The sequence below is a fragment of the Electrona antarctica genome, assembly GCF_951216825.1.
Source record: "Electrona antarctica genome assembly, chromosome: 10".
Classification (NCBI taxonomy): Eukaryota; Metazoa; Chordata; class Actinopteri; order Myctophiformes; family Myctophidae; genus Electrona; species Electrona antarctica.
The window spans coordinates 18,562,184-18,577,430 of record NC_136791.1 but is presented as its reverse complement, the minus strand read 5'-3'; the positions used below and the strand labels follow the sequence as shown (position 1 = coordinate 18,577,430).

The following is a 15,247-nucleotide window of genomic DNA, read 5'->3' as shown; positions in this document are numbered from 1 at the left end:
TCTGCTACAGTCAAGTAAAGAAGTCCAAGGCACTCTGCTACAGTCAAGTAAAGAAGTCCAAGGTACTCTGCTAGCCAAGTAAAGAAGTCCAAGGCACTCTGCTACAGTCAAGTAAAGAAGTCCAAGGTACTCTGCTACAGTCAAGTAAAGAAGTCCAAGGCACTCTGCTACTTCGAAACTGGCCCCTGTAAAATCGGAATCCCTCAAACACGGATGCAAGGACAACACAAGAGACGGTCGCGGCCACACAGCCAACTCAAGGTATGGCCACTGAGCCGACTTGGGGACCCAACGCAAGGACAACACAAGAGACGGTCACGGCCACACAGCCAACTCAAGGTACGGCCACGGAGCCGACTTGGGGACCCAACACAAGGACAACACAAGAGATGGTCACGGCCACACAGCCAACTCAAGGTACGGCCACGGAGCCGACTTGGGGACCCAACGCAGCTCCTCCAAGGAAAACAAACAAATTAACGGAGCTGAACGTGAATCCCCACCACCGCCCACCCCTTTTTTTCCCCCACTGTATATGTTTCTTTTCCCTTTTTACCTCCTTTATGATGAATTCCTGTTCTATCCTTTGTCTATATAGAAGTGTCTATTTGTACGTCTCTAAATGTTTTTGATGATTTGAACATGGTGGACCCTATTGGAAACAAGTGTAATGCTTAATTGGGTCGTCCACTCACAGTTAACAGCCTTTGTATTGAGTTTGTGCTTGAAATGTACTGTAATTCTGCAAACTGTTAATACATTTTTCAATCAATCAATCAATCAAACTCTGCTACAGTCAAGTAAAGAAGTCCAAGGTACTCTGCTAGTCAAGTAAAGAAGTCCAAGGCACTCTGCTACAGTCAAGTAAAGAAGTCCAAGGTACTCTGCTACAGTCAAGTAAACCAAGCCTTTATAGAAGCGGCATACGCTCGGCAAAGAGCATAAAAAAAGAGGACAATCATCTACCCTTTAATAGGGGGAAGGGGAAGTCTGATTATTTATGTTTATTTATGTTTGGCACAAATGTTATGTTCTCTACTGGTCCAAATACCTTCCAATATAATAAAATGAACAACCTCTGAGAAAAGGCCGATCTAAATGTAATGTACAGCAAATCTACAGGTCACATTACAGTGAAACAAAGAATGAGATTCAGAATGAAATTGAACATTGAGACTTGTTTATTTCTGCAGCATAATGTTGGTGTGACGTCTTCAACAAAGACAATACTGTACAACAACCTTACAGCTTACAAGATTCCTCGTTGACGTAAGCTCAGCTGGTGGTGACTCGACTCGTACTAACCACGAAACATTAAATATCAATACAATAAAAATAAAAATAAACGTAATTGACATTCAGTTTCTGTTGTGCGACGGACAGATGCAGCCACCCGCATACCCGGAAATGTAGTCTCTGGGTTGTTTGACTCGTTTATTGTTACTCTTTGGGTATATTTGTACATTTCCACCTTCAGTCGATGCTTCATATCCATATGAGTGAAAAGGCCGGGGTGATCGGTTTATTTTTCAAACACAGTTCTTATATGAGGCGATCTAAAATCCCCCTATGGAGATTACAATGCAAATAAAAAGTACATGAACCTGTGGACTGACGCCCTCTACTGACAGTAGAGGGCAGTGACGTCAGGACTTCGGTGCTCTATAATTCTGACAATGTCTGTCTGAATGTCTGTCTGTCAGAAACACTTCCGTAGCTCTTCACTGCCTGCAGCAATCACTCCCACTTTTCACACAGGCATTGACCATAATAATACGGAGGTCTTAACGAAGCCCTTTTTCCAATTTAACAAATTATAAATTAATAATGAATTTATTAGTGAATTAAAAATGCGAAAACGCACCAAGGACACAGTACCCCCCGTGGCCACAGGGCGCAGTACCCCCCGCGGCCACAAGGCGGCAAGTATTTCACAACGGGTAAGGGCTAGTAAATCTAACTTTAATCAAATACCACCAAAGTGGAAAAAGATGCACTCCAGAGTAAAGGTTGCAAGACTGGCGCAGAATACAAATTCTCATTTAATTGAGAACACTTAACGCCTCAGCCTTCCTCAGAGCAGATTAAAAAGTAATTTAATGTTAAGGAGTTAAACTGGCTTCATTTGCACAACTTGATTTCCAATATCTTTTTCCAATAACCCCACTCACTAAATCAATTAGGATGCCCAGCGCTGTTGGCCTATGAACGGTAATTGGAGAGACTCGCATTACTATAAAAGTAAAGTATGCAAAGTAAATAATCATTTAAAAACCTGAAAGAGTTTAATGTGATGTCCTAGCAAAATGTAAGGTGTAATATTTTATATCAATATTTCAATGCATCGCAGCTCCGCAAATGACTCAGCCCCCTAGATTAAGTGATCCTTTTACATCTCATTTTGGATGCCTGGCTATGCATAATATCTCCTTTATGCATACATGCATTTAGAGGAGGATCCCATAAATAGATGAAAAATGTGACTGATTAGGCATTCTGCTCGTTGCTCGACCCTCGCAAATTGCGAGGGTCGAGGTTGGAAATGATCTGCTTTAAAAAAAATGAACCACATTACGGTACATACATGAACCCAATAGCATCTCTATTCTGGGCATTTCATGATATCAGAATATGAATCATCTTATTGTCACATCACAGCTGTAAAGAAGCATTGTAAGTGAAATTATCTTTGTATTTTTCCCATGATATGTAAACCGCATTCAGCGGAAACTGTTTGTAGATCAGCTCTTTTCAACCAAGAGATTTAGTGTAAAGTGAAAAAAGGAGGGACCAAGTATAGAGCCTTTTTGGAACCCAGTATGGTCAATGAAGTACTTAGTATGGGTTTAAATCAGTGGTTCTCAACCAGCGCTCCGGGGACCTGACATGGACCTGACATGTGCGTGAACGCGCAAATAGCCTTCATCTAATGTATGGACGGAGGGATGCATTTCAGCATATACTGTATATCAGCTACTTTAGCCATTAATGTTGGTGCTAAATAACACAACAGTTAAGACTGAGGCGCCGGAAACCGACATACATGGCCGGTTAAGTCTCGCCCATGGCTTCTGTGTGCGATGCCACTCAAAGTGACTACTGGGTTGGGCAGATATAGTTGGCGGCTGATTTCACCCGCATGCACATTTTGGAGTTACTGTATGTGGTTTCCTCCAGAAAGCTTGAGATATCTTGTTTGGACAGACACTGTTCCAAAGAAGATGGATGTATCAACATTGCCAACTTTATGTATGAGTATGGCAAAAACTTAAACAGGCCAAAAAGCACATACTGGTATATTTCCCTCAAACTGCGAGGAGAACAAAACAATAATGAACCATTCTGCATGCAGTGCACATGCACTCAGTGAAGCAGCAAAGTATTGATTCAAGTTGGAATTACTTTCCACTTAACAGCATAACCAAAGATTCCTTTAGGATGTTAGGGAAAAAAATATATTCATTCTCAAAGTCTGGCTTTGGGTGTTCCAATTCCATGCCACTAATGAAAAACTGTAAGTCGAGTTGCTGCCACAGAATACTAACAAGACTTGCTCACGTAATTTCTCTGCAGAGTTCTATTTAGCTCAACGCCAATGCTAAGATAAACAAACAAAGTGGTGCATGAAAGGGTCCATTAGGTATTAGAGCTGTATGGACGTGTATGGACGTATTATATTACCGCAGTGAAAATGCAACCTAGGGGCACTCGGGGGAGAGCAAGTACCTGCCCACCACGGCGTCTAGGCCAGGGCTTCTCAAAGTGGGTGCTGTGGCACCCTAGGATGCCTCAGAATACTTTGATAGTAGTTGGAATTCATCATTATCACTTAAGACCCTCTATACTTACTCTAACGGACACCAGTTAAAATGTACTTGAAGCGTTAAATGGTAAATGGTGCATTTATATAGCGCCTTTATCCAAGGCGCTTTACATAGATTACATTCACCCATTCACACACACATTCATACACCGATGGCGGCGGAAGCCATGCAAGGCACCAACCAGCACATCGGGAGCAATTTGGGGTTCAGTGTCTTGCCCAAGGACACTTCGACATGTAGACAGGAGGAGCCGGGATTCGAACCGCCGACCCATGGATCATTGGACGACCTGCTCTACCTCTTGAGCCACAGTCGCCCCAGCGTTCTATTACAGCCTACAGTACACCAAGTCTTTTCACCAAATATAGCAGATCTACAAGTTCACAATGCATCTAGATCGGCTATTTTTTGTGCATGAAGAAGGCACGGTTAGAAAAGCACCTCCGGCCTGGGCCGTGGCTCAGCGGTCCAGGCACCTTGGCTGGTAATACAGTCTGGCAGTGTGCCACGGGTTCGACTCCCAATCTCGACGGCCTTTACTGCATGTATTCCCACCATCTCTTCCCCATTTCCTGTCAGCCTACTGTCTGTCCCTCCATAAAAAAAAATATATACATATTATATATATATATATATATATATATATATATATATATATATATATATATATATTATATAAAATAAAGGCGAAAGCCACAAAAAAACATAAAAAAAAAGAAAAGCACCTCCACTGTGCCGCAAAAGCAATGAGGCAACAGAGAAAGGAGAGACCTACCACCTCCTCACACAACATATCACAACAACAACACCCCCATGACAACCATTCACATATTCACCCACTGCAATAATAATGAATTGTATTTTTATGGCACTTTCACAAAGCTCTTACAATGGTTTATTCATTCATACATTGGGAGGTGAAGCGGCGAACAGTCGACGCCAGCGTCCTCACTTCCCACATTCACACACCAATGGTGGCAAGCTTGCACCGACCAACTCATTGGAGGCAATGTGGGGTTCAGTGTCTTGCCCAAGGACACTTCTGCACGTGGACAGGAGGCGACATATTAATTCCTACACGGGTTGTGTTTATAACCACGCCCCTGGGTAAGTTAAGTTAACTGAGGTTAAGGTTAGGGTTAGGTTTAGGTATATTTTTCTTGAGGTTAGGGTTAGGGTTAGGTTTAGGTATAGTTTTACTGAGGTTATGGTTAGGTTTAGGCTGTCAATCACAGCGACTGGCCAATCACAGCGCGTCGACTGCACAACCCGTGTAGGCTTTGGTATGTCGCAGACAGGAGGAGCACGGGATCTGGAAACCTCACGGTTCCCATTCCCATCTGGCCTCTATCAGCCAATACCCCCTGAGCCACTGGCGCTGATAGAGACCGTGGCTCAAGGATCGGCCTCTACAGTCACCTGAAGACCCACAGATGACCGGACCCACCGACAGTGATGATGAGGGGCAAAGACCCGGACAGGATGTTTACGGCATGCACTGGAGTCTATGAGCGTGTGTCACTATTTCGAGTTGCATGAGCCACGTGACCGGTGTCCGGTGCTGTTTTCTCTAATAGAAGGTTCTGGGCGGGAGGAGGATCTACCTGTAGGTCCTCCCGGTGGGGGCTCCTCACTAGCAGGTGATACAAGAGTAGTGACCACACAGAAACGTGACTGAATGATTAATTTGGGGAGAAAAGGGGTATAAATACTTGGGGGGGAAAAATAAAAGATACGAAAAAGCAGCCTTTCCCAGTGGTTCAGTGGTTATACTGTAGGGCTTTTTCTTCCATTTCTTCCAGCGCAATCCGCTTTTTTACAGAGCGGCACTAGATGGATAAGTGTTATTACACACCACTCAACTGGAATAATGCTAATATTATCACCGTGTTCACCTTTCCACGCCGTTGCCATCTCGACTTTTTAGCAGCCGTGAACTCGTTCATAAAGTGTCGTTATTTCCCAGAAGGCAGCTCAAACTAAACGGTTCACAGCGGCAGAGGGGCTCTTGTAAGCATGACCTTTTTAAAATACAATATAAATATTGTCTGTCGGGTGGAAACCTCATATGTCCAAAACAGTTACTAATTCAAAAATTGCAAAAGTCGCAGATCTACAAACTCAGTCTGTAGATCCGATTTTCAATGCTTTTGTGTGACGCTGTAGTATGATCAAGTAGGGCATTAATTTACGGGGAAAAAAGTACAAATATGGGGATAAGAGGTTTCTGCAAGACAGAAACAATATAATATTACAGTTTGCTTCATCCAAATTCGCTGGCTTCCCCCACAAGGCCTTGGATCAAAGCCAACGTGTGGCCAAATATAGGCGATGTAACGTTTGGCTCAGAACGCAGGTCGACTGGCAGCATGGACGGTATGGACATTAACACATACTGTAAGTAGCACTTCAATCTAACACTGCCTTTTATGTGCGTCTGCTGAAGAGACCGACCCACTGATACCTTTCAATCCAGCAGAAGCCCTTGAACATGCTGTGGGATGGAAGCCAGGCAGACTGCCAGATTGTTTTTCCGTCTATGTACATTCCCTGTCACAATAGTCGCCGGGTCTTGACCGGAAATTCTGTTCAGATTCCTCTGCTGGAAGTGCAAAGGAGTGACACTTGTTTCCAGTAGCAAAGCAGTAGAACTAGCAATGCAAATCATATAAATAAAATAAAACCTAAAATAAAACCTGTTGAAAACATGCATTTTCAGAAAACCTTTAGGGAAAGATCAGGAAAGCGTGAAGATTTGGAATGGCACATAGGCCTATGTATATAAATGCACATTTTATATTGATGACTTACATTGGCTTGGACTATGACCAGGTAACGTGTTCTCTCCTCATAGTTGAGCCTCTCTGCCAGAATAATAGAACCTGAGAGAGTGTTTCCTACTCCCACTGTCCCGTTAGATACCTGAAGAAGAAGAGAGATGGAAGGAGAGAGAGAGAGAGAGAGAGAGAGAGAGAGAGAGAGATAGAGAGAGAGAGAGAGAGAATTACAATTTAGACATTTAGCAAACATGTGTACACTGAAACTATACCGGATAAACTGTTTAAATGTATGCATGGTAGTAAGACAGAGAGAGACAGAGAGAGACAGACAGACATGAGAGACAGAAATAGATGGAAAGGGAGAGAAAGCTGAGGGAGAATAGGCTAATCATTGCAGAAAACATTTGCAGACTTGTTTTTTTCACAGACTTATTTCAGACTAGCGTATAATACCAGGTCGTTGGGGTTGTACTGGATGCCATATTCTATCTGTCCGTTGGGCCCGTCGTCAATGTCCGTGGCGCCGTTATTTCCAGCGAAGCCCATGAATATGGTGGTCCCAATGGGTGTGAGCTGCACCGAGGAAAACAAGAGTGGGAGAGAGATGTCAAAAGCTCAGATATCACATACGAACATGAACGCCTACTCACAGCAACGCTCTGTCCATGCATGGCCACCCTCATTTATGACATCGTCATGCATTTGATCTGTATGCTGATTTTTCAATAGTTTGTAGTTTAGTTTCGTAGCACTGTTGTCTTGTTCATCGGTTGTTTGAGTGTTGAATGTGTAATGGGCCAACTATTGGAACAAGCATCTGGCTTTTAGTGTCAGTCACCCAATTGACGTGATTTACCGGTAACTCACTGTAATGAGTCTGACTGTACAGTACTGTACCTAAATAAATCAGTCAGTCAATCAATACCGCTATTCCATAATAAATGTTCAGAAACAAATCCATATTAGATGGCATGGCCAAAGGTTGCCATCAGCAGCAACCCTACATTTCACTCTGTAGTGTGCAAGCCACACTGCGGACAGAATTATGCCTTGGCTGTAGGGCTGGGTAATTAACCGACCGTATAATCTTCCTCGTGTGAATGATTATACACCATGAATCATGCTTAGCAAGAAGCGGATATACGAAATCCTGGATGATTGCAAGTGGTTAGACCAGTGGTTCTCAAATGTTTTCATGACAAGGACCCCCACATTGCTGTGTATTTACCTGTGGACCCCCGTCTGAAAAGGTGTTGTTCCAGGGAACCCCATAAGAGAAGACATATTTAAAAAATATATTAAAACATTTCCAACGCGTAAATTGGCCATTTTCTGAATAGTCGTAATATGAAATAGGGTTAAAGTGGTTAAACTGGTTTTGTTGTTACTTTATATTAACTAACGTTGCGGACCCCACCTTTTCAGGCAGCGACCCACCACTTCACTGAGCGGAGCCCCCCACCCTGACACGCACTTCTTACATTTAGTTTGACTCGGTTCCACAGATACATACGTATAGTGAAAATAGCAGACCTACAAGCTCAACAACGTTGCACAATGCGAGGCATTGTGAGCTTGTACATTGGCCATTTTAACACACATTTTTTTATACATTTTCTTATAGATATCATTTGACGATTTGGCCGGTGTTTGACCAGTTTTTATAGTGCGTCCGGATACCCCGTCCAGGACAGGTTTCAGACGCGCCTCCTCAGGAGACTTGGCTCAGATCTGAACCCATTTGAATTGGCGTTAGGAACCCGTTGCGACCGTATGCCCTTGCTGACGTCGACCCCAGGCAGGGTTTGAACCCACAACCTTCCACATGAAAGGCATATGCTCTAACCACTACACTAGGGCGGCCCCTAGGCCAATAAGGGCCTTTCTCGGCCCCACCTCTCTCCCTGTGTTTTAGGATCCAAGATGGCCGCAGCACCAGGAGGGGGTGGGGCAGAGGTGAGCGGGCGGGGTCGACATTATGACCTTACTGGGCTGCATTCAAGACACTTGCCTTGTGTCTGACACCTGACTTGTGTCTGAACACAGCTTTGATGGATGTGTTCTGCCCCCCTCCCCCCCATCAAACAAAATGTTTGGTCAAACCATATGGGGTTCCATTGGAAATGCATTGGAGTGGCCATTAAACACAGACACAAGACAAACGCAAGACAGGTGTCTTGAATTTGTGAACACAGCCCAGTAAGGCCACCCCCTCCTGGTGCTGCGGCCATCTTGGATCCTAAAACACAGGGAGAGAGGTGGGGCCGAGAAAGGCCCTTATTAGGTAATAACGTCCTTAAATTGTCACTTTACTGTCATGTGGGGATCCCCCTTATTGAAAACCACTGCCATAGAGAGAACAGGACCAGGAGAGAATAATGTGTCAGTGGAGTTTCAAGTTGACGGCAGTAAGGAGGAATGACTCACGCTTAATTTATACTTTGCTGCACGCCGCTGTCGCACGTCAAAATTCAACTATTAACTATCAACTATTTCAGGGCAAGCCAGACAGAGTGGGCCGCAACTATGTATAAACCAGGAGTCACTGTACTTGGGGAGCTGTATATACACCGCTGTGGAAAACACACTGTGACAGGTAGAAGCAGTGGTGTAAACTAACTAAATACATTTACTCAAGTACTGTACTTAAGTACAATTTTGAGGTATATATATTTTTACTTTCCTGGAGAATTTCCAGTACTTTTACTTCTACGCCACTACATCTCAGAGGCAAATATTGTACCACTACAATTATTTGAAAACCTTAATTACTATAGTTACTCTGTGGATTTTGAATATTATTACAAAACATACGTACGCCCTACATTTGAAAACCTGTGAATGGGACATTCTGCATAATGAGCACTTTCTACTCTTTCCATTTTGAATTCGGGACTATTACTTGTAACAGTCTATTGCAGTATTGACACTTTGACATAATGTATAGGTTACGTAGTTTACTGAACCTTATACTAGTATCGCTATTTATAATGGATATGTTTTACACAATGTCGGATCAATGTTGAATGAAAATGTAAACAAATTAACACATAATGCTTGCAAGTTAATTTGTACAGTTTTGGAAGAATTCTTAAGAATGTAATTTAATTCACAGTGTATGATGTACTGTAGCGTAGAATGTACGCACCTGGCAGACACAATGGATGATGTATGTTTTATAGGCACCAGCCAATAATATTATTCATAATCCATGCACAATAATGAATTCAACAATGAAATGTCTCATTCTATAGTGGAGTATGTTTGCGTTGGAGGGTTTACCCCCCCCCCCCACACACACACACACACACACACACACACACACACACACACACACACACACACACACACACACACACACACACACACACACACACACACACACACACACACACACACACACACACACACACACACACACACACACACACACACACACACACACACACACACACACACACACAGAAGGGTACGCAAATAGACCCAACTTCTCAACCCTATAATGCAAACACACACGCACTACGACATACACACTGCATAAAATGTGTGTCCTCTCAAAGTCATCGTCTGCAATGTGTTGGTGGCTCACAGTGGGGGGAGGGGAGGGGGTGACATCTGTGTCACACTCGCGTGCGTAGATACACATATCAGAGCAATTTCATGCACTGGAGGAAGAGCAAGTATTGTGACTACAGAATAAAAAAAACGGTCTATCTTGGTGGTGGTATGTGTGTAGCGTGTGTGTGTTGGGCGGGGGGATTGTGTGTGTGTGTGTTGTAGGCTTATGATCCGTGGATCAATCATCAAACTGTTCTTGCCTTTGTGTCATTGTCTGTCACACACACACACACACACACACACACACACACACACACACACACACACACACACACACACACACACACACACACACACACACACACACACACACACACACACACACACACACACACACACACACACACACACACACACACACACACACACACACACACACACACACACACACAAATCTCAATAAAACTATGCATAAACCTAACTTTATTCCTAAACATATAACCTCAGTGGGAAAAAAAATATGCCTAACCCTAACCTTATTCCTAAACTTAACCTCAGTAAAACTATGCAAAAACCTAACCTTATTGCTAACCTTAACCTCAATAAAACAAATACAGTAACCGCTGGGGGGAGGCGTGTTATGGGGCAAGCATTCCGGTTACCATTCTGACAGTGATTTTGAACTGGGAACCCTCGGACTTGACAGCTCTACTAACTCCTAAGCCTTCGCCTGCCGCCCCCTGGGCAACACACTAGAATATACTAGAACTGAAGTTTCAAAATGACAGAGCAGTTAAAGCTAATACGCTGCAGGCATTCTGAACTGACTGTGCTTTTCAGTGACTTGACTTTACAAGGGGTCACACTACACTGACTGTCACACCTCATCAGCATGGAGCCACCATGCCCAGCTCCAACCCCATGAACCATCAGCATGGAGCCACCATACCCAGCTCCAACCCCATGAACCATCAGCATGGAGCCACCATGCCCAGCTCCATCAGCATGGAGCCACCATGCCCAGCTCCAACCCCATGAACCATCAGCATGGAGCCACCATACCCAGCTCCAACCCCATGAACCATCAGCATGGAGCCACCATACCCAGCTCCAACCCCATGAACCATCAGCATGGAGCCACCATGCCCAGCTCCATCAGCATGGAGCCACCATGCCCAGCTCCAACCCCATGAACCATCAGCATGGAGCCACCATGCCCAGCTCCAACCCCATGAACCATCAGCATGGAGCCACCATGCCCAGCTCCAACCCCATGAACCATCAGCATGGAGCCACCATGCCCAGCTCCAACCCCATGAACCATCAGCATGGAGCCACCATGCCCAGCTCCAACCCCATGAACCATCAGCATGGAGCCACCATGCCCAGCTCCAACCCCATGGAACCACTGCCTCATCAGCATGGAGCCACCATGCCCAGCTCCAACCCCATGGACCACCGACTACAGGTTAGACTGTAAGGTGAGGTTCACCAGGAGGTTGTGCCTTACAGGTAAATGGTAAATGGTGCATAGATTGTGCATTACATTCACCCATTCACTCACACATTCATACACCGATTGCAGCGGAAGCCATGCAAGGTACCAACCAGCACATCGGGAGCAATTTGGGGTTCAGTGTCTTGCCCAAGGACACTTCGACATGTAGACAGGACGAGCCGGGATTCGAACCGCCGACCCATGGATCATTGGACGACCTGCTCTACCTCTTGAGCCACAGTCGCCCCAGGTTATTAGAGTTCTGAATTTTCCATAGAATGTTTTCAATTTCAGCTTAGTTTAGATTTTTTTAAGTGTTTATTATTATTATTATAAGTAATACAGGGCATTTGCCAGGGATGAGATTTAACCATATCGTTAGGGTTAGCCTGCTGTGAGCCATGCTGTGAGCGTAGATTGATGAGTGGACAATAATATTACCAGAAACACATAAAGAGCTACAGGTCTAGCATAACAGGTCTGTAACTCTGAGTGTTCAAATGGAACCAAATGGACCCGCGTAAGGGTCTATTTGGTTCCATTTGTACAATCTCAGAGTTATTAAGGGGATTGTTGCAAATAAAACATTTGAGAACCATTGGAACTAGTTGGACTTGGACTCCAGTCCTAATATGCCATAGTGTCATAGTAAATAATTATCATACATAATGAAGAAAACCTGGAGACTTGACAATCAGTAATTGCGTCTTATGCTCAAAATAACAACATTATAATGGTGTGTAAACGGACAAGATCAAGTCTTTGCCCAGGACAAATTTGTCTGTGTCCGCTGATTTTTTCACTATATGATAACATCCTTCTGTTCCTTACCTCGTTGACCGCTACATAGTAGCGTGGCTGCTGGAAGCGCGGCGTGTTGTCGTTCCGGTCCCGCACCACGATGCGCACCTCGTGCAGGATGATGGTGCCGATCAGCTCGTTGGTGCACTGCACCTGCACCACGATGGTAGTGATGTACTTTGGAGGCTGAGAACAAAGAGAAGATGGTGGTGATGTACTTGGGAGGCGGTGGTACACAGGGCCATTGAGGGGTATCCAACAAGCACTCCACCTGTGGGTCAGGAGGGTCCCCACATGATCGTGGGGGGTCGGAAGTCAGATGACAATAAAGTGACAATTGAAAGACTTTTAATACAGCACCACAGTCATTTTAACCACTATATCCATGTATATGCTGGCTATTCAAAAATAGCAGATGTACAAGCTTGTGTCAAGCTTGGAAAATGTTGAACTTTTTTTCTTCATTTTTGTAACACACAAAACTTCTCTTCTGGTGGTCCCTGGCACAAAACATTTCCAGATGTGGGGGTCTGCAGCCAAATCGGCTATCAATTCGGGGGGGGGGGGGGGGGGGGGTTCAGAACTACTGCGCTAAACAGTGATCATCCATGCAATGAATGCTGTCTCTGTAGCTGGAGATACAATGAGAAAGTGCTTTGACTATAATTCAGGACCAAGGACAGTGACCGTGTTAAACGTCATCAGTCATCACAGGACACAACCAACTTTAACCCATTAAGACCTGAGGCCAATTCTACAAATCTAAATCCTGACAGATTTCTGACAAACGTATGTTGCTATATAAGTGTGGTTCTCATAGTCCTATCAAACCTTTTCATGTCAAAATTGTGTATTTGGCCCCCGACCCCCATCACAAAATATTTTGTTCCAGGGACCCCCAGAAGCAAAGATTTGAGTAAAAGACACATTTTCACGATTCTTCAAAAACAACAGATCTACAAATTCATAGCGTGGCACAAAGTGACGCACTATGAGCTTGTATATCTCATATGTTTGAATAGCCAGCAAAGTATAAAATAATGTTGAAGGTGGTTAAAATCTAAAAATGATGGGTTAATGGGTTAACCAGAAAATTATCACTGCATGCCTTTTTCAATATACAGTGCCTTTGTACTGTAAATAGCAATTAACTTTCTAACTGCTGCTGGTTTCTAGAGGATGTTAATATGTCATGTTCAATGCAAACAGACATTTCAACTACTGTATGTGGGTTGTACGTGACATGTTGAGCAGGATCTTAATCTTGCCTGTACGTTCAGGCAAAATGTGCTCAATACAAGTGTCGACGACTTCTATTATTATAATTACCTGGACCTTCTTTTTGAAGTTTCACTTCTAAAGTTTGAGAAGTCACACACAATTCCACTTCTGTGGGCTTAAGGCCAAGCACCTCTAAACTCAAATTGATTCTGGGAGCTACAGAGTACAGACCATTGTGCAAACTCCCTTCCTTCATCATTGTACGTATTTTTATTCAGCACCTGTAGAAACTTTTTTGATATGTGCGTGCTTCCCACTTGGACTTTATCCTTAAGGCCAAGCAGCCTTATCAACGACTAAGACTTGAAACTTGACTTGAGACCAAAAAATACAAAAAGTAATTTGCAAATATTATTTTCTAAGGGCTAGAATAGGTTTAGACCTGTGCTAATGAACAGTTAAGCCTTGAGACTTTACATCTTTCTTGTGCCAAAATAATTGGGTTTTTGAAGCAATTATTTTCTAGGTGACCAGCATATTCATATTCAAACAGTGCTCCTGACCTTTTGTGATTCCTTATTAATTGTTTTGTTTTTGTCTCACTGGATAACGACAGACACAATTGATTGAAAAAGTTTTTAGAACAATTTTAAGAACATAGACTAAGGGATTTTGGAAAGTTCTTGGAAATGCATGCACACTGCTTCACCCCATAGAAACCAATGACAGTACATTTGTTATTTGTCTGAAAGTAGACAAAGGTTTACAAGACTTATCGGCTAGCTGTCACATACATTTTAAACTGAGATTACTTGATCATTTCTGACTAGTCAGCATCCGGGGATCTATTTTCTGCTAGTGTAGAAAGAGAAAAATAAAACAGATTTGCACTAAATTAAGCTCTTCAACAATGTCTCCAGACGTATTGTTGACAATGATACAGTACTGTCTGTAATACTGTATCAAAGCAAATCACGTCCATGAGCTTATTCATCATAATATACTTCCTTCAGTTGGTTCATTGCTACAAATGATGTGCCCATTAGGATTAATGTCAAAACATCCAACAACGTATCCTGGACTTCGTCACGGCACACGCTTTGTGAAGCCCTGCTCTAGGTACTCACATCTCGGTCCAGGACCCGTCCAGTGCTGTTGAGGAAGAGCCTCTGGAGCGATGCGTCCATGATGACCCAGTAGTCATAGTTGTCCAGCAACGTCAGAGAGATGGTTCTCCCCGGGTCGATCGCTCGGCCGTTGATCTGCATGTTCTCCACCAGAACCGTACCTGCAGAGGAAAATACAACATAGTATGATTCAAAAGGAGTTGTCATGCAGCACATCCATGCATCGCTGGTGCATGACAAGGAATAAAAGTTAGAATCATCTCAAATGTACAAACTAATACAGCATTTCGAGAGAATAGTCTTCAATTGGGTATATTTATTCATTCATTCATTCATTCATCCATCCATCCATCCATCCAAGACCATTAGGTATCCATAACCATTAACATTGCCAGTTAATGAATACCTCAAAACGTGTCGCTTAGTGCCGCGTTTCGA

General features: G+C 43.6%; 1 protein-coding gene across 3 annotated transcripts in view; it reads right to left on the bottom strand.

The window, feature by feature from the left end:
* LOC306931686 (protocadherin-15-like) overlaps positions 1-15,247 on the bottom strand; it is a gene marked incomplete at its 3' end in the record, with an annotated part of 360,480 nt that overhangs the window by 210,329 nt on the left and 134,904 nt on the right. For 2 of the 3 annotated variants that reach the window (XM_079513231.1, XM_079513232.1), the window contains exons 4-7: positions 14,810-14,970; positions 12,492-12,647; positions 7,058-7,177; positions 6,636-6,746 (exon numbers count right to left, since the gene is read on the bottom strand). In XM_079513231.1, the coding sequence (XP_079369357.1) occupies positions 6,636-6,746; positions 7,058-7,177; positions 12,492-12,647; positions 14,810-14,970 (548 nt within the window). Of the gene's footprint in view, positions 1-6,288; positions 6,361-6,635; positions 6,747-7,057; positions 7,178-12,491; positions 12,648-14,809; positions 14,971-15,247 lie in introns of those variants that run through there. The other variant, XM_079513233.1, reaches the window with a different exon arrangement.